The 25,528-nt window shown below is 38.5% G+C and overlaps 1 protein-coding gene across 1 annotated transcript in view; it reads right to left on the reverse strand.

Annotated features, from left to right (window-relative positions):
- Window positions 1-1,051: 1,051 nt before the first annotated feature.
- Window positions 1,052-25,528, reverse strand: part of COL25A1 (collagen type XXV alpha 1 chain) — a 328,598-nt gene continuing 304,121 nt past the window's right edge. Inside the window, exons 31-37 of the mRNA XM_087737719.1 lie at window positions 25,072-25,125; window positions 19,819-19,872; window positions 18,541-18,567; window positions 17,755-17,808; window positions 11,397-11,474; window positions 9,010-9,048; window positions 1,052-8,250 (exon numbers count right to left, since the gene is read on the reverse strand). Of these exons, the coding sequence (XP_087593845.1) occupies window positions 8,248-8,250; window positions 9,010-9,048; window positions 11,397-11,474; window positions 17,755-17,808; window positions 18,541-18,567; window positions 19,819-19,872; window positions 25,072-25,125 (309 nt within the window). The 3' untranslated portion in view covers window positions 1,052-8,247. The remainder of the gene's footprint in view (window positions 8,251-9,009; window positions 9,049-11,396; window positions 11,475-17,754; window positions 17,809-18,540; window positions 18,568-19,818; window positions 19,873-25,071; window positions 25,126-25,528) is intronic.

A 25,528-nucleotide genomic window follows, 5' to 3' on the forward strand; every position in this document is an offset into this window, starting at 1 on the left:
CAGGTCATGTATATATACTTGTATGCATGCATATATATATATATATATCTCGGTGCATATATTTATATATAGGTGCATATAATCACATATATACATACATATATATGGAGCATCCAAGCTCCAAGTTTTGAGCAAGAATCCAAAACCACTGCATTTTTCTACTGCAGGCAGGAGAAGGGAGAGGAGACTGCCCTGTGAGTACCCCGTCTGGAAAGCAGCAGAAGCCAACAGAAGACAAGGCGAATTCATAACCCTGGGAAGACAGAAAGACTCTGCTTGCAGGAACATGACTTCAATGTTTTGGCATTCCCTTGTTGTTTACTTTTAATATTTATTTGGGTGCAGTTGTTACTACTTGAATGCTTTGCCAGTTCCTTGTTTTTTGTTCTTTTTGTTTTGTTCTTTTTGTTTTTAAACCTTTCTTTGTGTGTGGTTATTATAATGGAACCACTAGGTGAAGCTGTGTGAGATGAGGATATAAAAATCCACTTCTCTTGCATTTTTTTGACTTCCATAGAGTCCTTGTTACAAATGGGCAGGGATTAGCAGGTTTCCTAGGCCCACAAAGCAGAGTTGGATGTGAGTAATGGCCTTTATTTAATTAGAAGCTCCATTAAAAAAAAATGAGAGGGAGAAGCAGCAGGCATTTCACATGCAGCCCTGCGTGTGCTTTGGCATGTCACAGAATTATGAAGGAGGTATCTGGACAGAAGGGGATGCCAAAGGAAAGTCGTGTCCCATGAGTGCAGGAGGACCTGAAGGCTGTAGGACGCTGGCTAGCTGAGGCTTGACTTTAGAGGGAGCGTGATACTGAAAAATAAGAGGGAGACAGTAAAAGGACTCAATAGGAAACCCACAGACAGTTAGCTCTAGCAGCAGCCAGAGCACCTTGGTTGTTTCCATACTGGTAATGATACTACCAAAAATACGTAGACTGCAGGCAGAGCGCTTACGGTGATTTGGCTAACATCAGAGTAGCTATGGCACTGACTGGAAAAAAAAGCGGGAATTGTCCAGAACATGCTTTGTGCTTGTGTCTTGGCAGGACAGCTGCAGCAGCATCTGGAACCGCCCTCCCTCCTCTACGAAAGGAGAAGAAAAGAGAAAGCTGGAAGGAAGAAAAGGCCAAGAGTGACTGCAGCAAAAGCGAGGACTTCGCCTGGGTCAGGACCGCACGGCTGGGGTGGTAGCAGCGCTCGCAGCCCTCGGGGCCGCGCGTGCGGCACGGCAGAGCAGCCCCTGCTCTCGGCATCGCTGGGCGCTTCCTCGGGGACGCTGGGCACGTTAAGCTGCAAGTACCTCATCTGGGAAAGGCAGCAAAGCTATTTTTAGTCCCCCCAAGAGGCTAATACAGAGCTAGATAAGATTAACGGGCATTTATGGAGATTACCAAGAGTTAAGAGTAGAGGTCAAACCCCCACGGTGCTCATTCTCTCTCTTAGCCTAGAGTGACTACAATGCTGAGGTGACGGAAGGGGAAGCAATGGGGAGTGTTTTGTTTGTCTGAAATCTTTTGGGATTTAGAAACCCCAAACATTTCAATAACGCGTTGAAGAGATTACAGCTGCTGCCCAATGGTTTAGTTTTCAAAAAAGGTCCTTTGTTCAAAGGGACTCCTGCGAAAATGTGTCGTCTTAGACCGGGGTGCTTGAAAATATACCATTTTGCAATAATTATGCTCCGTCTTTTCTGAACAAACTGGATTTGTTCAGACCTTCACATGTTCTAGCTTGCACTGTTACTCGTGACACTGCCTGCGTACATCTTCATTTCTCAGGAGTTCGGGTTTATTTTTCACCTTCAGTATTACAGAAAGGGGAGATTGGTGATTTTTCAGTTTTATTTATTTAGCTCTTAGGATGCCTGTGGACTTGCCTAAGCAATAGTTTTGACTTCTGGTTAATAGGTAGATCCTTGCAGCTTCTGCAGAGCAAGGAAAGGCTCTAAGGTTTGCCGCAAAGCTTCTTCCTTCCTTACTTTTGTGGATGCCCGTAGCCTGTGCTGCCTGTTCAGAAAAGGTGACTGAAAGGACTTGACTTTGAAGGGAGAAGACATATTAAGAATAGGAAGAGCGGGGTGGGGTTTTTTATTGCACGCTGTAGGAAAACGGAACATGTGGCAAAGGCCCTGATTTTTGTGTGAATGTGAATATTGACTGACACGAGCTGCACTAGATTTCAAACTACAGATTGGCACAACGCAGCACACGCTTTTCCCAATCCAGGCAGACTAGAATAATTTTTTGCGCCAACACTACGAACTTTATAACTATGCAAGATCAGCACCAATGGTTGGATTAATATTTTAATAATTACACACTTTTTACATTATGAAAATAAATCATAAATAGTGTAAAAATAATTCTGAAGATCAACTTCTCACAAGCAAGACACAAAACCTGAAGTACAAAACTGAAAGAAAACAAAACAGTATTCAACTGAAAAACAAGGAGAAATTTTAATAATAAAAACAAAAGCATGCTCTTTGATCGGGTTCAATTAAGTCAGGACCAGAGGCCACAAGAAAGTGGTAATTAATAACAAATTAAAATGGGTGATTAAAACCTTGCAATTCTTTACGCTACTTGTCAAAAGAGGTCTCGTGACATATTTACAGTGCTAAGACACTCAAAATATTTCTAGTATTGATAATATGATACTGACCCACGTGTTTTTTCCCCCAAGCATTGTAATCTTTGCCAAATTACTTTTCTTTGTATTTTTATCTCTTCTACTGCATTTATGAGACCATTTGCAATACAAAAATAACGGCACATATAGATGAACTTAAAAAAGTAAAAAATACAAATAAAAATATATAATATTTTCCAAAGGAAAAAGTCAGATACATACATCTTAGTAACATTTTTAAAGTTGTGTGATATTTTCCCAAACATGTACAATAATATAAGAATATCCACATATATGTTAACAATATGTAAAACATTCTTCCACCAACCCAACTCTTCGTAATACTTCAGAGAAGTGTGCAAGTACCAATGGTATCTGGGAAATTCATACAATTTCTTTTTTAAATAGAAACACGTAAAACACTAACGGTCCCAGGTTAAGTTAAGGCCCCCTCTTTTCCAAAGAAATTTAATTTCCAAGCAGCATTGATAATTGGATGCATTTAAAAACAAAATGAAACAAAACCAACACTCCAAATCCTTTTTTTTTAAATACAAACTCCACTGTTTTGTGGAGTATCTTTTTCAAATTCTGTCAGAAATGATGGTGGCAGGCACTTGTTTCTACCAGCATTTAATGAATCCAACCACCATGTAAAATACTTCAATACAGAGGGTGCAAGAAAACCTTCATTTGTACATTACAACAACATTCAGATCCATAAAAGCAAGTTGCAGAAAGAAAAAAAAAATAAAAAAAATATCAGGTGTTAGTTTTAATTCTGGTCACTGAAATTGAATCATTTTTTGCAATGACTGAAAATTAGACTTTCTTTTGACCACTATCTTTGCAGATATTAGTCTTTTGTGTGATGCTTTAGTGTGAAAATTTAGGTCTCTCATTAGGTAAAATACAGAGATTTAAAAATGTAATTTAAGATGGTTAAGCAGCAGAGATCAGAAGTTGACCTTTCCTTTCAAATTTCCTGCATGCCTTGAGCATCTTCATCACATTCAATAGACGGGGAGTCTCTCTGCCGTTTTTACTCACTGAAGCGGTCCTGATTTAGGCAAAACCCCACTGTTGATAATATTCCCCTTGCTAGTAAGCACGATACCTGGGTCCTTCCTTCTGCGTGTCTCAAAGTGCTTTGCGAGGGAAGGATGCATCACTCCCCCCGTTTCCTTGCTGGGGAAAGGGAGGCACAGCCAAGTGAAGAGCTTTGCACAGCTGAGCCCAGGTTTACAATCCTGGTTCTGCGGAGGCCAGTGGGACAACGCTCTCTAAATCCTGATGGGATCCAGGATCCAAACCGCACCTCCTGACAGGGCCCCTAGCCTTACGCAGCACCACCTTCCCGCAAGGACCAAAGGTCTGCTCGTCTCATTTGGGGTTGTCTCCTCTCTTCCGCTGGCGTAACTGAGTAACTGATGCTCACGTGCACTCTTCCACAAGTGTAACGCTCAATGGAGCCAATGCTAACTTTCCACATTGTACATCAATCTTAAGAATTATCCCTTTTTAAACTCTATACTTTACACATGTGCAGGTATATGGATTTGATCATTCTGAAACTCATTCATACTACTTACACGGTAGACTAAAAGAATATATAAAAACAGCTGGATGAAGAGTGTCATTCTGCCTTGCTACACGATCAGAACGTGACATCAAAATCAGCAATAAATAAAAATATAAAGCAAAAAAATACATTGTATCACTGTTCCATGAATTAACATTTCATGCTTTACCTCAGGAAAAAAAATAAAAGGTGTCCAAAGCATCCTGAAAGAAAGATTCCCCATAGCTAATCTATGAATATGAAGACAAGGACCATGTATGTCAGACATATTCCATACAGTGCTTAAAAGACTTGCTGCTTCTGTAGCAGAACTTCTGCACAATGTGGTTATAAAACACCGGAGTAACAGATGATTACAAAACTTGGTATGAAACAAATACTGAAAACTCTCAAAGAAACAAGAATTAATCATGCCTGAAAAAGTCAGGGATATAGAAACTGTGTAGACTAATACCACTACACATTTCTACAACTGAAAAGACTGGTAGAGGAACTACTGTTCCTGTCACAAACTAAACAAAACAAATCATATCTATTTGGAGGAATGATACTAAAAGATAGAAGAACACACAGCTGGTTCAAACTGTAGCTTTGCCATGAAAAGAAAAAATATATACTAGCACCAAAAATAGTTGCTTTTTAAACAAAATAAACAGTTGCAAGTCTTCACAGGGTGCTTTTCTTGATGAAATATTAAACGCAATTCTTTTTTTTTTTTTCTTGTACTGGACATGCAACTTCTCTAAATACTGTTAGGTTTCATTTAAAGTCAATCTTTGAGATGCAAATATTAACGTCAAATCTATGTATGTAGTTTAGCCTGTCAAATTAAATTGTTTATCTGCTGTTCACCCATGATCATTTAAATGGAATGAACCTTTCACGATATTGAACAGAACAGAAGCTTAAAAAAGTTAAGTTAGATTATTTGGGGGAAAAAAAAAAAAGTATTCCTACCTGGCGGGAGTTAAAGAAAGAAATTACTTTACAAGACAGAAAAGAAAGTGAATAAAGGTGCTTAAGTGTTTCTTCAGCAGGGCCTCAGTGTCGGGGAGTTAAAGGAGAATTGAGTTTTGACTAATGCTTAACAGTAGCATCTATAATTATTTCCTGAATGAACAAATTGTGAACCAAGGTTCTGCTAGCTCTATTGATGCATGTAGAAATGGATGCTATGAGGACAGTTTAAAAATATAGATATACAAATTTAAAAAATATGAATGTGCTAATGACAGCATGCATTTAATAGCTCTTTATCTTGTTGCTTAAATGAGCAATGTTCTTAAATGAGTTGTGTTTGTTGACAGTCTTGATATGGAATTGCTAAAACATCTAGCCAGATAATAAACATCCTACTTGATTTTGCATTTGAATACTCTGAGGGACGTTTAAAAGATATTTCATCTTACTGTACGATTGCCAGTATTTGATATTTTATAAAAACATTCAACTGCTACTCTTCACATCTATAATATACCTAGCCAAATGTGCCAAGTCAGGGCATAGGCATAAGAGACTCTTTTCTGTTAGGCAGGCAGCTTGCTCCTCAGCCTGTTGTTTTTTTGAGATAGTGCTTCTTAAACAAGCAGACTAAAACTGGCAAGTTGGAGGGCTTACATCATGCTTCTCTTGCCTTCTTTCTGGAAAGTCCCTCATTCACATTACTGCTGTAGCACTCTGATTATTAGCACTTTATATTCAGTCTATGCCATGTGAAGGCTTTTACTATTGTAATCATGATTATTCAAACAGGTTGATACTTGCATCTCTGAAAATTTAAGCAAAGAAAAACATTTTTCCTGATATCTGTGAACACTTGTTTATTTCTTACTATTGGAAAGATGGAATTGAGCAGTAAAAATATATATGTATATTCAGTATATATACCTATATAGTGCTGGAATTTTGTTTTCATTAGTAAGGTACTACTAGATGGACACCACTAAATTAATTTTTAGTTTTAAAAATGTATGGAAGATTTTCCACCATGAAAAGCTGTTTTTGTCTCTGGTACACCAAAATGGCAATAAAGATTTAGCAAGGTGAAAGATTGCATTATAGTGGCATTTCCATTGATCTGAGATTATGAAGCAATACGAAAAGTGCAACCACAGCAGGTCCCCATCTTCATGTGATTTAGAAATGATGGAGCAAAGAAAAATGTGCATTCCAAGAAGGGCAAGGTGCCCACACATGGATGGAGACAGGCTGTCTTCCTCAACTTTAGTTTTGGTCTACGTATGAAAGACAACTCTCAGAGAAGTAGCTAAAAAAGTTTGTGATCATCCTGCTATACACTAGGAACAGAAGTGATATAAAAAGAATTCCCATCTGCCAAATATGGCACCATTTCTCATAAAGTAGTCTCTCAAACTAACTACAGTGCACCATATGAAGACTCAAAACTGGAAAAAATACCTCGTGGCAAAAACTACAAATGTGCACAAATTAAGTATTTCTAGCAATAAACAAGTGGAGAAGCAAAACTTGGCCGATGTTTTTCTCTAGAAAGCTAATCGTCTGAACAGAAATGGAGAAATATCGACACCTTTAACAGTGTAGTGCGATGACAAGTGTGCAGTGGTAATCACACAGACTTGTTTCTCTCCAATGTTTTTTGAGTAATAATGTCCACTAAGGTCACTATAACAGCAGAAAAAGAACAAGATGAATAAATCAGTCTGTGAAACACAAAAATAAACTCTTTTCTCTCTTAGACTTAAAGGCTTCAAAGACTCTGAATTAAAAACTGTTAATACTGAAACAAGATGAACATGTGGCTTGAAGTATTTTCTTCAATGCCATCATCACAAATGTTGAATAGATTATTGAAATGCATCCTTTATGGCAACAGTTACGGGAAAAGGAAACAAAATTAACCATAGCTTCCAAGATTCTGCAGAGAAGTTAAGCTAGTTTTGTGTCATTTAAACTGAATCACCTGAAAACCACACCATGGTACCTACGTCTCTGGTCAGTTCCATTATCCTCCTCCTCCTCCAGATATTCTGATTCATCCCCGCCTCAAGAATGCTTTTTCCTCCAGCAGTCCCAAAATACAATACGCAGAGCACATACTCGGTCCATCCTTGAGGAAGGTTGAGAAGCTTCTGGTTTCAGGCGGTGCCTGCCATCAAGTGATCCTTGCAGCACCTCTGTAACCTTTTCAAACAACCCACAGAGAAGTCTGGTTTCTTCTTCAAACTTCTTTCCTTCTTGATTAAGGACTCGACAGGGCCTGTCGTGAATGTCTTCACGACCGTGAGCAGTGCAAGGCAAACCAATGCTGATTAACAGGCGGGACCCTCTTTGATCAAAGGAGCCAGGTGACCCGCAAGACTGGAAGCCATCCACCTGCAGCTGGAACTCTATTCCCCAAAAATTCAAGGCCTCTTTCTATCCTCCTCTGGTTTATCTCTTTTTAGCAATAAGCCATGGTGTGACTCCCTTGAGATGACAAAAGGAAATGATTCAGAAGCTGGAATCAAAGGTCACCGTGAGCAGCCATTTAGCACGTGACGTGATCACACAACAAGCAGGTTTGGCACACAAACTCATGCTTTTAGTCCATACAAGCAGATATGGTGGCATGAATCAGTGAAGTGTTTAAGATGGTCATGGAAGCCAAGTCAATAAACTCCAACGGCAGCTGGTACAGTACATTTCATAGCATTTTGCTCTTATTTGGTCACAATTTCTTGTAAACTAGTTCATGGCACTCATTGTCCATGCAGGTCCACAAGCCAAAATATAAGAATTTACAGAAACAAACAGATTTCTATTATTGATTGTTGTATCGAGATCTCTCTCTCTCTCATTAGAGAGAGAATCTTTGCAGGTTTACCCTGCAGTTATATAACATCTAACTGCAGATGTAAGTGAAAAAAAGATGTACACGTGGACTATTGCAAACAAGTAGAAGCAGCTACATGTAAACATATCTCAGACTTGTAAAATCAAATTTTCGGTTTTCAACTATAAATACAAAAAGTGGAGCACTATATACACAACTTCATGCTTGTAAGGTTAGATTCATCACTGCAGAGACAAAAAGAGATACAGGTTAATCAAATTAGTAAATTGATATTTCAGATTTGTATTCCAAATGCATAGATACGGCAGAGTTGCAAATACGGATAGTTATTTCCTCAGCACCAGCTATTCTTCAGAGATAGATACACCCAGGATTTCACTTATGCTTTATGTTTTCTAACGTATTATATGCCAGTATCCCTCCACCTGCATTATTCTGAATGCTATGTTTTTAAATCTAGCACTGTCTAGGTCAAATGTTTACTAAAATAATGTTGCCAGTTAATATTAGCATACAACATAACAACCAGGAGAATGTTTTGAAGAATAGAAAGGTAAGGCAAAGAGAAGGGCAGGATGCATTGTTCTTCCAGGTATCCCAGAAAAATAATGTCATATAGATCAACATAAATATTTGATAAAAATGCCCTATCCATGAGCTTTTATAACGAATGAGAAACAGTGATCATGTGCAGAAACCAAAGGATGTGTGAGTCTTCATATGAAAGAGAAAAGTCTTGAACTTTCCAGAAATCTAACGCCAACTGTTTCTACTATACTGCCTCAATGACTTATTACTTCTACATATATTACAACCTCATCACACCAACTACTGTCATGGAGAGGTCTTATTTAGCGTTGCTGCATGCATCTGTCTAAGAGGCTCTGAAGTATATCCTGATACTGTTCAGTATGACTGTGACAGGCTTTTCTGGGTGCCAAGGACGTACTGCCCCTGAAAAGAAAAAGCTCTGCCCATCCTACCTTTTGCCAACATCCAGGCATTGGTAATCCATCAGGACCCTGTTTCAAGGGGAGGGGAAAAAAAAAAAAAGCATAGTTAAGTTTGATAGGATAGATATTCCATCAATATCTGTTAGAACAGCTGAAGCAGCTCTGACTTTTTATCTAATAAGTAGCTACCAGTTCCTAACTTATTTCCTTTCTTGCTCTCAAGGTGAAGGAAGAGCCAAAGGAGAGAAGGTTTACACTGTAAATACATACATGCACCTCTCTGCCATAAAGATTTGTTTTTCCCTAAATCATTAGAACATCTTCATCAGTTTCCTATTGCTGTTAGAGCTCTGGCTGCATATTATTTTAAATAGAATCTGTTATGCACAACAATCTGTAGCTGAACGTACAAGATCAATGAGCAAAAAAATATTATCACTTTTATCTGGAGAGTATTGTGTTTTATGGCCCCCTAGTACAAAGTTAACCCAATGACAAGATAGCAAGACTCAAATCTGAGTAGGATATTTTCTGTTCACTGTCATTCTTAGCTTTTGAATGAAACAGCAAAATCTTAGGGCCTGAACATACTTCAGGTGACCCAGTGGAAGAAAACATCAGTGGTGGGAGCAGGGCAGTACAGCAGCACTGATTATTTCATCGCTTGGACAATATGGCCATCTAATTTCTTCTTATATTAGTGAGAATCACTCCATTGCTTTTCTGTCACCACCCTACTTTCACATATCGCCATGTGTCCAGTAAGATCAGAGCCAACTTTTGACCACAGTCATACTGGTTTTCATGGAACTCATTTCAGCTTACAGGGCTATACAGGGCTTATCCAGAGAGTTATATGCTCAGAACTAGGAGCACGTATCATGTTACTAAACTATACATGAGCAGAAAAAAGATCCGGCCTTGACATTTTTTTCAGAATATAGAATAACAATACTTATTATGTGAATGAACATGTGAAGATAGTAATTAATGAGAATTTTTGAATGTGCTTGCATGTAATCTGATGGGAACAGCTTGCTGCCTAAAGCAAGAAACAGTGCTGTTTGCTTAACAGCTTATTCTAGTAATTACCTATGAACAGAATATTTTTCAACCATCAACGATTGTTAGTGAATCTCCAGATATAAATGATAATACAGAGATAGAGAAACATTTTTAAATTACAAAAGCATGCTTGATTATCCCCAACAAAATATGAGATATGGTTACCATTAATTGGAAGCAAACAAAATGGACTATGGAATAATCTTAATGGACTATGTATTTAAGATTAAAATCCATTGACTTCAAATTAGAAGTGCTATAGTTGAAATAAAATCTACTTAATTTAACATTCATCTTAGAGAACCGTGCTTAACCACCAAACAATATCAGAACATGCAGATCAAATTTTACTGCGAACAATTAAAAAGAAAATCTTCCTTGTATCTTTAGGAAATGTGTACGTACTGTTCTTTCTTTCTTTTTCTTTTTTTTTTTTTTAAATGGAAAAGAATTTAAATGTACTTTGCCATTAAATAAAAATCACTGTTGCCAGACTGGTACAAGGGAGAGGGTCAACAGGTAGCATTTTAGTATAGGTGGGAACTTGAATTCATGCTAACATAGGGTGGGGAGTGTCGTGTGTATTCCAGGAAGGTAAGTTCCAAGGGTAAGACCATTAAATTGAAGACGTTAAATAACAAAGACAGTGAGGGTTTGGGCTGCAGACCGTTATCTTCTTACAAACCTCAGGTAAGCTTTTAATTTCCAGATCTGTTTGAGTACTATTTGATGAACAGGCCAGACACCAAAAATGTTACTTGTGTAAGGTCTGGGAGATCAGGCTCCAGCTTGGCTTACTGGACACCTATGACTTGATTTTTAGAAATAATATTTACATCGTTCTGTACATGACCGTAATTTTGGCCGAATCCTGAAACCATGCACCTAAGACTGCATGGGTTTGAAAGGAAGTCCAGGGTGCAGAGTAGCTCTGGGACAGGCTAGGGTGAAGAACTGAGCCAGTGCAGACAGAAGTCAGCAGACTTGATTAGAAGTGGATATTGTGCTGGATTTCTACAAAGACTTGGGTTCAGGGTGAGTAAGGCAATAGGTATTTTGTGAGGAAAATAGCAAACCAACGGTTCTCAGGGAAAATGTAGGAAGGACACAAACTTATAAATTGCCATGTGATGTGGGAGCAAACTGCTGCGAGTTAGATTTGAGGTATCAACAAAAATGTGTGCTCTCTCATTGCGGTTATGATCACTGAAGCAGCTGGTTTGTTCATGCACATGCATGTGTTATGTGAATAATGTAAAGTCAGCTCAGAAAAACATTACTTTACATTGAGAATGGCTGACTACAAACAAAGGAACCGCATGCAGGGTTGGTAGGAAAGAGAAATACTGTACCAATTGGCAAGGGGCATCCAGCCCATCCAGGCCAGGCTGGCCTGGCTCCCCTTTTTCCCCCTTAATTCCACGGAATCCCTGTTTGTAAAGATTAACTTGCAATGTTACTGTCAAGGAAATGCCTTCAGTGTTGACTTAGCTGGAGCGAACAAATAACAATAGAGAGGGAAGAGGAGCAAGCTGACTGCTGTGGTGCGATTTCAACCTGTGGGGCACTGACTCTGGCACATCCCAAGTTTGGTTCCTTTCCAACACGTTTGGCAGAAAATAATGAAAAAAAAAACAAACCACCAACGAAACCCACAAATTTAGCCTGAAGGTCTTAAGTCCGGTGCTTTAAGCCACATTAGGAGACTGACGAACAAAGTCTGCTCCAGAATTTGCCAGAACTTGAGATAAGGCTGCATTAACAAAGGGCAACAGGTGACACAGGAGCTGGTGCTTGTTCCTCTCCCCTCATTTCTTATTCCATCAGTCTACAGCAGGACGATGAATTGTCCAATACACAAGTGAGACGTACCAATGGGCAAGGTGCGTCTAATCCAGGAGCACCCTGTTCTCCTTTCTCCCCTTTAGGCCCCTTTTTGCCTTTCTTTCCCTTTTCCCCCTGTGGATACAATGGTTTGGATAAAACAAGTTTCATTCTTTTGGAAAAAAATTAAAGGAAGATTGGTTTAAAAGTTTGGGTTTTTCTTTTTAAGCCAACGGAGAGCTGAAAGGACACTTACCACTGTGTTCTGGTTTGGATGGTGCATTATGTGGAAAAATAAATTATATGATCACAAGCAAGAACTGCAATCAGTCGGTATTAGTTTGTGTTGGTATTTCATATCAGTATTATGACTGTTTTGAATCCTAGAACAGGGCTTGAAATCATTGAGTTCTTGAAACAGAGGCAAATCTGCAAATCCCCCCAATCCACAATCCAAAATAAGAGGTCTCCTATTTGTTCTAAGTGATAGTACTGAAGCGCACACGCCCACTAAGCTGAATTTGTCAGCTTGCCTAGAAGATTTGTCACTAGTCAGAAGTAACTTTGCAAGAGCAGAGTACATCAGCATAGTCTCTCTAAAAAAGACCTATGGCACGGATGCTTTGCAGGGAGAGCTGGTCTCTGGCTATATTCTGTCAGCTTCCAATATGTCACGTGAAGGGTAAACTTGGCCTGAAGCATCCTTTGCTGAACCGACCCTTTGCGCTCTGGTAAGAATTTGGGACAAATCCTGTTCTCAGTGGTGTCCACAGAAACCCACAGACACCACTGAGGGTGCACTCCTGTCACTCCAAATACAACACGACCATTTCAAACCCTGTTACAGGAATCAAAACATTCAAACTGCTTGATGGAGAGGTGCTATGATGCTTTCAATGATTTCATAATGAATGTCTTGGTATCATAAAGTAATCTGAAGTGATAATTAGATTCTTTATATAAATATTCCAACATTTAAATGTTCTCTCTACGGCAGGCAACGTTTCATCTACTTATTTTTCCAAAATTCAGTCCTTTGATTTCACACTGAGTTTTCTTTTCAAATGTAAAACCTCCAGTGCTTTAATTACTCATAGAAATGAGTGGACTCCCCTCAACAAAGCTACCTGCAAAGATGACCTCACCTTCAAGCAGTATAAGATGTTTAGAGACTTCATTTTATAATTGAATTCACACCAGTTGATCACAATGGTAAATGAGTTTCAGGTTTGCTCTCAATTTCACAAAAATCAAAAAAGGTTCTGTTAAAAAAATGAAACAAATTGGACTAGGATTGTAAAAAATGGGATAGGAAGGATGAGTAAATCAGGAATATCACAAAGAAATGGGAAAAATAGTCATAGGAAAATTAGTATGACATTGGAGAACCAGCAAGCGAGGTTGTGGCTATTGGGAGGATTTAATTTGTGAGGAAAAGGGTAAAAAAGACAGAGGAATTGTAAGGAATGAAGGTAGAAGGAGAAGGAAGGAATGCCCCTTTGGAAAGACAGACGGATTTTGGTGAAGCATAGTAAATAGACATTTAACTAGTTCCACACCAGTACAGAAAGACTTAATCCATTAACAAGAGAGAAAAACTGTTTTTACACAATTAAAAAATAATTAGCTATATCATATTTAAAAAAGGAAGGAAAGCACCTTATTCATATATCATAGCATACTTGACACATTCAAATGAAAAAATCTTCCATGAACAAAACATACTGCATTCATGACACGATAGAAGCAAAGTTTCTTGTCTATCTTTTCTGTGTGCCAAAAAGTCACAGGATAATATTTAGGAAAACAGCAACCCAAACATTACCCTTCTTTACCAAATTATAAGATTGTGATGTCAAAAAAATCCCCACAAGTCAGGAACTGTAAGCTGGCTAGGTTTTCATCTTAGACTTACAAACACGACAGCATAGCACAGAAGCCCAACAGTTTCAGGGTTAAATCTCATGTTATTTGGGCTCAATGTAACACCAATATATTTGCTGTGAGTGTATGCAAGCACAGAGCATGGACATACTCAAAAAATGATTCTGAAAACGGACAGTACAGTTTGGTTTCTGACTTTTTTTTTATATCTTTAGGACTTGTATTTCTTTAACTTGTTGTTTTACAAGTGAGCAGATAACTATTTAAACTTCCAGTTTTGCAGGGCAAACCTATGATCTTATTCAAACCAATGCAGCATTCATCTGTGTGGAGAATAGTCTGGATTTCCTGAGTACTTACTACTTTTTCCACGGACTGAGTTCTTGCCTTTTAATCTTCACCTCCTTATCCTGAACTACAGAGATCCACTGGAGATATGGAGAATCTACATCTGATGAAGATTAAAAAAAAATTCCTTCCTGCCCCTCCTCAGTGCCTAGAGAACTGTGGCACTTCTGTAACACTGTTACAGCTGGAACAATCTCCAGTCCTCACATGCACAGATTTTCATCAACGCAGAGTGTAGAGGGAAAAGGATGATGCCTTTCCAGCCACTGGACACATCATTCCAGACACATCATACTCCTCTGTCAATATTTATAACAAGAGACACAACTGCACGTTTGGGATCATGGCCCCTTTCCCTCCCTCTCCCCACAACACAATCTCTACCTTTTGTTAAAGGTTATTCCTTTTTTAAAAGGATTTTTTTTCTATTTATATAACTTGAAAATACAAAATCAATTGTACAAACCCTTTTTTGTGCTGAGTGCTCCTGGACTATAATTTTATATGAGTAATTACAGCTAGAACACTTTTAAAAATTATTTTTACAGCCAAGTTAAGCAGACATAATGCAAACACTGACTTGCTTTCACTGTAGCAGAACTACTGCCAGGCTAAAATAACAACCATCAGTCTAGGACTCATCTCAAACTGAAGAATAAAGATGTATTCCCTGCCTATCATAGCATGTCTATGAAAGAAACAAGTGTAATTGGTTCTCAATAGAATGTTAGTGATGACATACGTTTTTGCAATGCAATTTGAATAAAGTTTCTTAACTAGAAACTCACTAATCTCAATTTGTGTGATGCCAGTCTAACAGCCAATACTGTAAGGAATATTTAAAAAACTAGAAATCATGAGCTGGACCCTCAACTTGTAAACTGGCTTATCTCTGTTGAAATGGGTGCTGTTACACCAATTTGGTCATAGATAATTAGTAATTTACATAAGGAAAAACATCAGAACTGAGAAAACTTGTTATAATGAAAGCTTCTATTAATTACATTACTTTGTGTCTTTTGAGAGTCAGCCTTCCATTTGGAAAAGGAATTATTGATGCAACTAAGGTGGTTTTGGTGAAAATAGTTTACTTGCAAGATACAAGTATTCCCTCATTTCTGGAAAAAATGTGTCAAAACTGTGCAACAGAAGTCTCTTTCACAAAGGTCTCAGCTATATCTTCCCTGATTTTTCACCGAGAAAGACCTTCCTTTGCCTTCTAATTTTCTTTGAATATTCTGAGAATTTTTAAGGCAGAGATTCCATTTTCACTCTACAGACTTCCTGGCAATCCTCTTAATCTGAAAGTCCATAAGATAACATGGTTTCTGAAATATCTGTCAGACTTGCCAAGTACTTTATCCCATGCATTCTCCTCGAGAAACAGGTTTTGCCTTTTCCTGAATTTTTAGGGGGATGGAGGACGAGACTCCCTAGGAGATGTGTCCTGCAGCCCAAAAGAACAAGGCTACACAGGCAGCCTGAATTGCAACTGAACTCCAAAAAGGACCTAACTGTGCCTTGTGGCCACACACCCTCACCCTCTTGCAACTGGAGGTCCTGTGTTTGAGCTATTTAGTCAGTCTCTGGCAATAATGAACTAATACCCAAAAGCAGCATGCTGGACTTCAGGATGTTAAAATATTTTTACATCCTAAGTGCAAAAATCTCAGCTGTTTCATTTTCATATGATATCATATTTATATAAACCAACTGTTTTACCAGCTTTCCAGCTTTTCTTCAAGAGATCTTCTGGGGCTCTGATGGCTGTATTTTGTCTGCCTATCTCTAGCTGTACAGGGAAACACAGACTCAGAAGGTCTGGTTGGAAGGGAGTTCTGGAGGTCGCCTAGTCTAACCTCCCATCCTGAGCAGGATGATTCCCGACCCTAGATCAGGTCAGACCAGACCAGGTCCTGCAGTCCTCCATGGGCAGTGGTTCAGCCACCTCTCTGGGTAAACCATCCCAGTGCTGTGCTGCCCTCCTATTGAACAAGGTTTTTCTAACAGCCACTCTGAACCTCCTAGGAGCAGCTTGTGGTCCTGTGTTTTCCCATTTGCCATTACCCAGAAGAGTTTTGCTCCATCATCTTTGTATCTCCCCTTCAAGTGGTTTGGCCTCCTCTTTGTCAGACTAAGCCAGTCCACCTCCTTCAATCTCTTCTATTAGTTGTGTGTGCCTCAGGCTCCTGCCAGCTTAGTAGCCTTCTCCCTCTCCAGTTTCTCAAGTTTTTCTTGAACTGGGAGGCTCAAAATACCATCTGCAGTATTCAAGCAACCTCACCAGGACTGATTAGAGAGGGGTAATAATTTCAATCTTCTGGACACAACCCTTCTAATGTATTCCAGTATGAGAACATACTGTTAAGCTCATTTGATTTGGCACTTACGGTAACTCCCACTTAGCAGAGGCTGGCCATTTTGCCAGTCATCTCTCAGAGCTGGCAGTTATCGGTTACACCTTTCTACTGATAACTGCTCTCAAAAAGAAAAGCTGTTCACTTGTGACAGACAGACCTGTAGTCTTTGACAGCAAGCCAGAGCTCGACATTCATTGTGATTACTCTGCCAGGTCAGACGCTGCCTTTATAATATTCATAGACCACCTGCTTAAGCAACAGTTGTTCTGCAAAATCAGTACCTTACCAGTGATCTCTGAGTGCAAACTAAGCAATATAACAAGGGGCAGAAGGGAAGGATACCTTTCATTAGTACCCTCATCAATGCATTTTTGGGAAGTGTTTTGCCTGACAGTATTAAGAAAAGGAGATGAACTCAAACAGCCATGGTGACTTTTTAACCCTGCTTCTTCTTTAAGATACCATGATGGGAAGCGGACCTAGTATAACCCTGTACATGTCAGCTAGGCAAAGACAGTTGTCTGAAGTAGGAAAATCACCTGCTGTGTGTATGGACTTTTATATTAAGTGGCTTGGTGCAAGTGTTAATTCAGCAGTTTTAGCAACTGGGCTCTGTGTTGGTTAGAAATAGGGAAGATTTGCTCATGAGCTTTCTCTGCACGCATTTAGTCCTACAGTGCTTTAGTAAACAACTTTCCAAGTCGCTGTGTCTGGACAGTGAAAATGAAGTTAGGCTGTTTCTGTTAACATCACTGTCTAGTTGGTTTACCAGAACAGTAGGGTATTATGATTTAATTTCAATTCACAAGTGTCATAAAGTACTTAGTTGTAAATAAGACATTGCCCAGAAATAAAAATTTAAACAGTCCCTGTCCTTATCCATTTGGTGTGGGACAGGTAGTGTGTACAGGCATGGTACACTAGGACCAACAGTTATACTGCAAATACTGCAAGGAACAGAGCTGGGGTTTTCAGTGTAAAATTGCTACAACAATGACACATTCCAGTGATGTCTGCATTAAAAATTTCAGGCTGACAAGGATGTTCAGCAAGCGTAGGATGGATTGGAGAAAATGAGCCTAAAAACAAGCTGTGCTTTGGGACATGTTGACACGACTAGTTCTGTGCATAAATTTTCATGTTTTTTCATGATTTTGCTTAGCATGTATCTGTGACCTGCCTTTTGGCACACAGTAAAAACGAAGATACATTTTAACGGGACAATTTATAGCATAAACACAGCAGAACTGACTAGGCTGAGGAATCAAGCAACAGGTAATAACACTGTGGTCACCTTTTCTCCCTTTTCTCCTATATCACCCTTTTCTCCTCGAGGACCAGGGAAACCCTATAAAAACAAAATGGAAAAAGACAGGTCGACTTTTATTCACATGCAGGTTAAGCTTTCAAATGCTCTTGGAAAACATAAGGAAGATGATTTCACTACATGCTTTGTATGCATATGTGTGTTATGTGTGCACACATGCATGCACATAAGAGCATGTGAGACAAGTAAGTCATAGTGTTTGGTAGAGTCATTTTGCCAGCAATGGAAAGAAATCATATCACTCAAAATGGCAATAGTCCATACGTTCTGGAAAAGACTCGTCCAAGTTAGGGACTGTGGTGTAGGACTAGAGGAAAAGGCTTTCAATAAGTCTTTTTAGCATGCCAAAGAAAGAGCCTATATTTTGAAATGTATCCTTACAGGTTATGGAATTATTCTCTTTAATTATGATAAATTTACCTAACCAAATGTTAGTGACTCCTTGTTCTTCTACGATTGAGTCATAAGTCTGAATACTTTCCTACCAAGTGCAGTTTTTCAGCTATTGACTTCCAAAGGACCAACTACTTGTATTACTAAGCACTATATCTGGTAGGGTCTGTCGATATGGGCTGCATATCGCATAATCTTTGTCCTCTTTGTTATAGAGAAAGAGCAAATGCATCATTTAGCACACTCTCTGTATGTACTGCATGCACGCTAAATGGAAACAAAGGTGTTACACTCAATAAGCTATTTCTTGAAAGACGCTTACCTACCATTAAGAATGTATTGGTCATACGTATTACTTACATCAAGGCCAGGCTCGCCATCTTTGCCCTGCCAAAGAACCATATAAATCACATTAGCGTCCCTAAGCTGCGATAGCAACGGCCGCCTTGATGCCGGGCTTCTGCGCTCCCTCTATACAGTGGTACCCCCATGTTGCTACAGCTGTACACACAGCATTGCCGTTAGTGAAGGACATTTCTGTCAGTGTTTAACATTTCCAGGAACTGATAACTTGACTGTAAAATCTTAGTTCACTGTAAAATTTTGTTTGTATGCAGATTCCAGGAGCAAGCTAAAAATACAGAAAAGCCTATAATTTTTCATTTTTAGTTCACAGGAAGGGGAAACAGAAATTGGATTTTTTTTTTTTTTAATTTAACTCACAAAAGTGACCCTCAGATAAACATGCACTGCAAGCTAATTTAACACTCCATGGAGCCTGAAAACTGTCTCTAGTCATTGACTCCTGATCCAATTAAACGGATCCAATTAAACCACAAGTCTGTATTCCAGCTTAAATTAATTAATCAAACAGATTAGACTGGAGAGGGTATGGAAACATTGCAAGTCTCTCGCAAAGGCTGGTTGTGCCTGGCCAAGCACATTTACACAGCTTTCCTTGTGTCAAAGCACAGAACAGACATGTATATGTACACATCTGACCCAGTCATCACCAAAGTAAACAGAGTAAGTCAACTGATTTTATTGGGGCTATCGTCATTAGGCCAAAGGAAGTTCACAATCATATTTTAGAAACGGATAATATAATTTAAATGGTTGACTTAAAGCATACCATCTCCACCTATGAATGATCAAGAATGGACTTCTCAAATTGCTTCTGAGCACACGGCACAGAAATGAAAACAAAACTGGTCTCTGAAGTGTCAAACAAAACAAAAATATAATGGTGAAGTAGCCTTGCAGCACGGAAATCCGAGCAGCTTATTGACATTAAGAAACGCACAGCTTTCCACAGTTCATCCTGAGCTCCTGCCACTCTCGCATGGTCCCCAGACAGCTGACGGCCACAGGCTGCAGAAACAGGAGCACTTAAATTCTGGATTTCCTCTCTCTTACTGGTTCATGTCAGGTCTGTTTCATTACTCTCGCGTGATCACGTGCATGGGTAGGAATCTAAGTCTGTGATACAGATCAGTGACCTTGCACTGTCAGGGGTTATTATCTATCTATGCCTTTTCCAACTAATTGTATTGCTAGGTGAAAAGCAGTCATAAAGCACACAAAGTTTAATCAAGGAGTGATGAAAATCGCAATGTGTACAAACTATGTGTAACTTACGGGCAAGCCATATGGTCCTCTGGGTCCAGGGTCACCTACAGTTCCCTTTTCGCCCTAAGAAAAGATTATAGAACAAGCAAACAAAATAATTGTCTGTCTTAGAAATGATCCCTACCAAGTGCTTTAAGTTAAAGTTTATGCATTCCTAAATCTTTTGAGTGAAAAATATCCAAGCTCATTTGTTTTTATTAAATGATTAAGGGGGCAAAGAGAAGGTGTGTATTACTTTCTAGGCAAAATGACTTTTCAGGCATATGATATTACATTTGTTTTTAAATCTATTAGTAACCGAAAATATTTTTCAAGCTGAACTTGCACCGATTTCAATTTTAAGCTTGTAACAGCTGCAACATCGTGCTCAGTAAAAATCCAATGTTGCAATGAAAACTGAGGATATACAGGATCAAGCTCCAGCACAGCAGCTAAGATGTGACACAGTGACAAGCAAAAATAATGTGTCAATCAAAGTTTGTATTCAAACAGGCAATGCTATTAACAGTGACATTGTGAAGATTATCCCATGCACTGCACTGTGTTGCTAACTTCTCCATTGGAGTCTAGATTAGTGATGTAAATACCCTGGTTTATTAAATCAAAACTGTATTAATGTGCAAGACAAACAAGTACAGAGATTACTCCAGATGTTTGATCTCATTCTGCATGAAAATCCACGGAAAAATTACCAGTTTCTAGAGGGATGCTACCAAAATAATTTTGCAACCGTAACATAGAGCAAACTTTTTGAAATGAAATGAAATGTCAAGGTGACAACTTTCAGGCTGAAAGTAGTAATCACCTTTGCTCTCCAGTAGTTCTGCATCAAGATTCATATCTTCCTGATAAACTTCCTGAGTCAGCCGACATTAGCCCATGTAACTGCGAGCACAGCCCTCCATGACCTTGTTAGGGAGGCAGGGCTGGTAAGTAGGTGCGGGCAGCAGGCTTGTTTCAGACTGTGGCACTCTTTCTTCTGAATAAAATCCAGCAGAAAAGCCATACTCTCTTGAGAGAACTAAACTGCTCAAAGTGTTGATAAGATTAAAAAAAATAGTCGCGGCCACCTCCACTTTTCAAAGCTCCTACTCTGGATTTGTTACGTAGGGTTATTTGGATCCCTCCTTCACCTTCTTTTCTTAAAATAACCTAATGCAAGGCTTCGTGCAAGGCTCCTGGCATACAGAAGTGCTGTGTTTCATCCCAGCAATTGCTGCACTTAAGCTCTTGAGATAATTCTGTGTACAAGATCCTCTAAAAATTTGGGTTATTTACTACTCATTATTAATTCATTACTGTATTATTAAAAGCACAAGACAGAGATGTAGATGTGTGCCTAACCAATAGTGGTGATCATTGGCACAGCCAAGTCCCTTAGCACTGCTCTGAAAATGGGCTGCTAAGTCACAATTTTATTGACTGGATAAAACAAAAAAGCAGGCACCAGAATAAACTGAGTCTGAACCTGTTGTTGAATAATCACAGCAGTAAGGAGTTTGTCAGAGTAACTGACATTTGGTCTATTTTAGATACTTCACATTTTTAAATAGGTGGACACTGTCTATACTCACTTTAGTCTGGTGGTGGTTAGATGTGTAATGTCTGATCTTTCTGGATTCTGTTAATCTCCAGCCATTTCTGAGCAGCACTTCGGCTGGATGCCCTTGCAGAACAATAGGAGGTACTGGGAAGTAGCAGCTGATTTTCAAAACAGTAAATCCCTTGCAGGTTTAAAACTTTCTGCTGAGAAGAAACTAATGTGCTGACCTATGTGTATAACAGCTACAAAACTGTTTGATCAATACTTGAAATACGTCAAGAGTAGTTAAGTATCTTTTTTTTTTTTAAATCTTCAACAGCAAAGATGACTGTACAAAGTCCTCTCAAGACAGGCCTATAACATTGCTAAACATATGGTAGACATAAAGATACTGAATGTATCAGTCGAGGAAATAATCTCATCCGTTATGTAAGAATAGAGAAATGTATCTCAATTTTTTGCCTCCAATACAAAGCACATGCTGAAATGTGTTTGGAATATCAGATGAGGTCCTGAATGTTTATGGATTATATAAGATTGATGGACTGTCATGGGCACACTGCCTTCAGCCATCATGATAAAGCATTTCCTTCAGGGAAACAGACATGCACAAACTTCAAGGTTTTTAATATCTTCTTGTAAGACAATTCATCAGTGCCCAAAGAACAGAAACCGTAGCCTTTGTTTTTGCCTCCTATTTCACTTCAGTCTTCTGAATCATGGGTGAATATGAACGACCATTTGCATGAATAAAGCTTCATAATTGGTGTCTCCGTTAAGATTGATACGGAGATTTCATAACACTGTCATGGTGACAAACATTTTAACCAAATTAAAGAGAATGCACTTTCCCTCCCAGTACGTGTGTACTGATGACAGTGTTGCACAGGCTACACACCTGAGAGCCAAAACCAAGCTCAAAACCAGGTCTGTGCCATCAAGGCAAGAGTTTCTGGAAATCAGCATTTCATTAATTTTGTCTTTCAGCTTCTTTTAGATGGACAAGAAGCTGGATTCACATTATGCCTGTCATTACCGTTCAGGTTTACATGTCCCCTTTAAGATGTTTATCTGTTTACCAATGTTCTCTATGTCCTCTCAAAACTAATAGGTACACAGCCGGATTCAGAGGGCTATTATGATCGACTCCTCCGTTTAATGAAGATGGTCTCAGTAAAAGCTCTCTAAGCACCTAGCAAAATGGTATTTTCAATAGCTGAAGAATTTTTAAGGACTCTAAGACACCAGCCTAATAAATGATGTTAATTCACACGGTTAATTACCATTTCTGTTTCTACCAAAAGAAATGCACAAACCCACAAGACTGGAATGTTCACCAGTATCATACTTCAGGAAGTGTCAAGTCCTGTGTTAGCTTTTAATAATCAATGAACAGTTTAAACTTTAGAGAGAAACTTACATGGTTAAGCTCACACAGTGAGTTAATAGTGCATTTGTTCTAAAATTCATGTTTTCCTATTTCCTAGTGACATGCACTATTTTCCTAGTCTACTTTCTCACCATCTAAATAAGTTTTGTATAAAGACTGCCTGATGTTTTCTATTTTAATTAAATAGCAAAATTGGAAACAAACCAACCAAACCTAATTTGCACAACAGTCCGTTCTACCTAAGAAGAGTAATTCAGCAGTGCCACAAATGCAGCTTATGTAACGATGAATCCACGATTTCTATAGAAGAAATCACTAGGCTTCAGTTTGATTATACTTGTGTTCCTTAAACTTTTAAGGAGACATAAATGTATAGTGACCAGCATTTTACATGTATTCTCTTAAAATGAGATTGTCTTTCCAAATTTTAAATAATGTGGATTTAAGAATGTGGTTATGTTTCACGTTAGGAATCACTAGTGCCCTTCTAGGTTAATATTGGCCTAAGGTTTTTCTTATCAGTATGGACAAAATGTGATCCTGTCCAGTGATAGTGAGCAGTGGTGCTATGCACCATTTTTAATTAAAAGGCAATGTCTGAAGTCTCCAGGCAAAAATGTTTTCCTCCTGCTTTCACATGAACAAGTTCAACAGTTGCAAACGCAAGTTGTAAAACTGCATTAAAAACACATGATTTGTTATTTAGATAACAAAACATATATCAACACCAGGCACCTGTTGGATAACTATGCTATAAACAACTTCTCCTCCCAAACAGTACTGAATAATTAAATTAACAATTACAGCAATAGTCTTGCTAGTTGATTGCTTGGAAAAAAAACCTTTCCATCTTTCTTGTGAACTTCCTCCCATTTATTTAGCTACACAGAAAAGGCTGGGTGTGCAGGAATTTCTTGCACGCCTTAGTTTCTATATTTTTGCAAATCTGTTCCTCTGTGCTCATGCAATTATTGAACCAATTTACATCGCAGCAGTTCCTATCTGCTTTGTAACTACTACTTGTCAACAGCCATGGTAGGGCTGATTCTAGATCTAGCTGTTTGACTTATTATGACCTCGGATACTTTCATAAGAAAAAACAATTATAGTTATCTTCCATACATTAGAAGAATAGTTTATATTATAGTACATTGTTTTTGAAAGAAATTTCAACCAGTAGTACATATGCATATACTTCAAGATAAAAGCTCATAATGCAAGAGTAAAATGTACAGTATTTATATGTGCGTCTACATGTATAACTCATCTAAATTATTTCCTGAAGTTCAGATGATGTTCAACTATCTTTTCAGAGAGTTGATAGAAAAAAAAGTTAAGTCCTAGTTGAAAAAAAGACTTGAATCTGTAATCTCCTAGGAAAAAAAGAAAAATACCCAAGTCCTTCAGACAGTTAACTAGCCTGAGTGGTAACTACAGTCTACTGTTCCTGTTTTGACTGTGCTGCATGTCTTGTGTTTATTTCTCAACACGAACCTCCAGAAAAATGAATCATCAAGTCATGCATACCTTTCTCAGATGTACTGACGTTAAAGCTAACTGGACCTGTGCCATATGGCTGCATCCTTAATACAGCAAGTCTGAAGTCATTTTAGCACAGCTGTTTTGATAAAGTGAGAAATTCAAAAGAGGCAAAATTCTGGGCTGGCAAATCCTTGGAGGTTTTAGTTAGTATAAGGTATCATCTTTTCTTTTGTTGTACAAGTTGATGGTTATATTGTTAAAGATGACAGGCTCACACTTAAAGATTAAGGTTCCTATCCTATCTGCATTGGAGAAAATTTACTGTGAATATTTCAAAGGCAATAGGAGCGCTCCTATCTCGTAAGCTTAAAAAAAAAAAAAAAAGAAGAAAAGTTTAAGTTTTATAGAGGCTAGAGAATTTTTTCAAGATAAAACATTTAAGTGCAAAGAGGTGAGGAATACTAATTTTTTTCCACTGCATATGTATATAATCAGATCACACTATCTTCTTTGGTCCCAATTTGTTCTCTCAATCCATTTACATAAAATAATGAAACCAACGAAAATTATGTTCTGTGTGGCACCATGAACTTGAAAGTCCTGTAAGTTTCTTACTGATTAGTCAGGACAAAATACCAGCTCCTCTGAAGTTAATGAGTTACAAAATCAACCCTTAAACAGATAAATGTCTGTGTAACTAGAATGCATATACAGTTCTGGGCTGATCCTTAAACAGATAAGATACTGATATGTTTAGTAACATCTAGGCACGCTGTAAGTAGCCATATGACAGTTTGCCGTTGCAGCAGTCACTTTGTAAAGAGAAGCACATGGAACATATACTTACTCGGTCTCCTTTAGGACCTGCAGGGCCATGGGGACCAGCTGGGCCATCTACACCCTATGAAAGGAAACAACGAGGATAAGAGAGAGGTCTTGTTCTTACAAGTCTTTAGTTTTAATAGCTGTCTTCTAGCCAAGAACTAACATGGAATCAGTCTTCACCGGTTGAAAGTTCAGACTTAATTTTGATGGGACCTGACCAAACAACTACATTTGGTTTTCAGAACTCCACCTGTAAGCTCTCCTGTTAGGAGGTAACCCATCTTTCTTCTAGTTGGATTTTACTTTATTCATGGAAGTCATCAGATTTACAAAGATTTTAAATTTATTGAAAGAAATTTTGCCAAGAAAAATGGAAGGGTCAAACAAAGATTTTTTTTTTTTTTTTAAAACGTTGATTATTTTTAAAATTGAACTGTCCACCTCTAAGGTGGACTTACTTGTTGCACTGATAAATGTGA

This window comes from Nipponia nippon, unplaced genomic scaffold (assembly GCF_047370975.1).
Source record: "Nipponia nippon isolate SJK-2023a ecotype South Korea unplaced genomic scaffold, ASM4737097v1 scaffold_6, whole genome shotgun sequence".
In the NCBI taxonomy this organism is placed as follows: Eukaryota; Metazoa; Chordata; class Aves; order Pelecaniformes; family Threskiornithidae; genus Nipponia; species Nipponia nippon.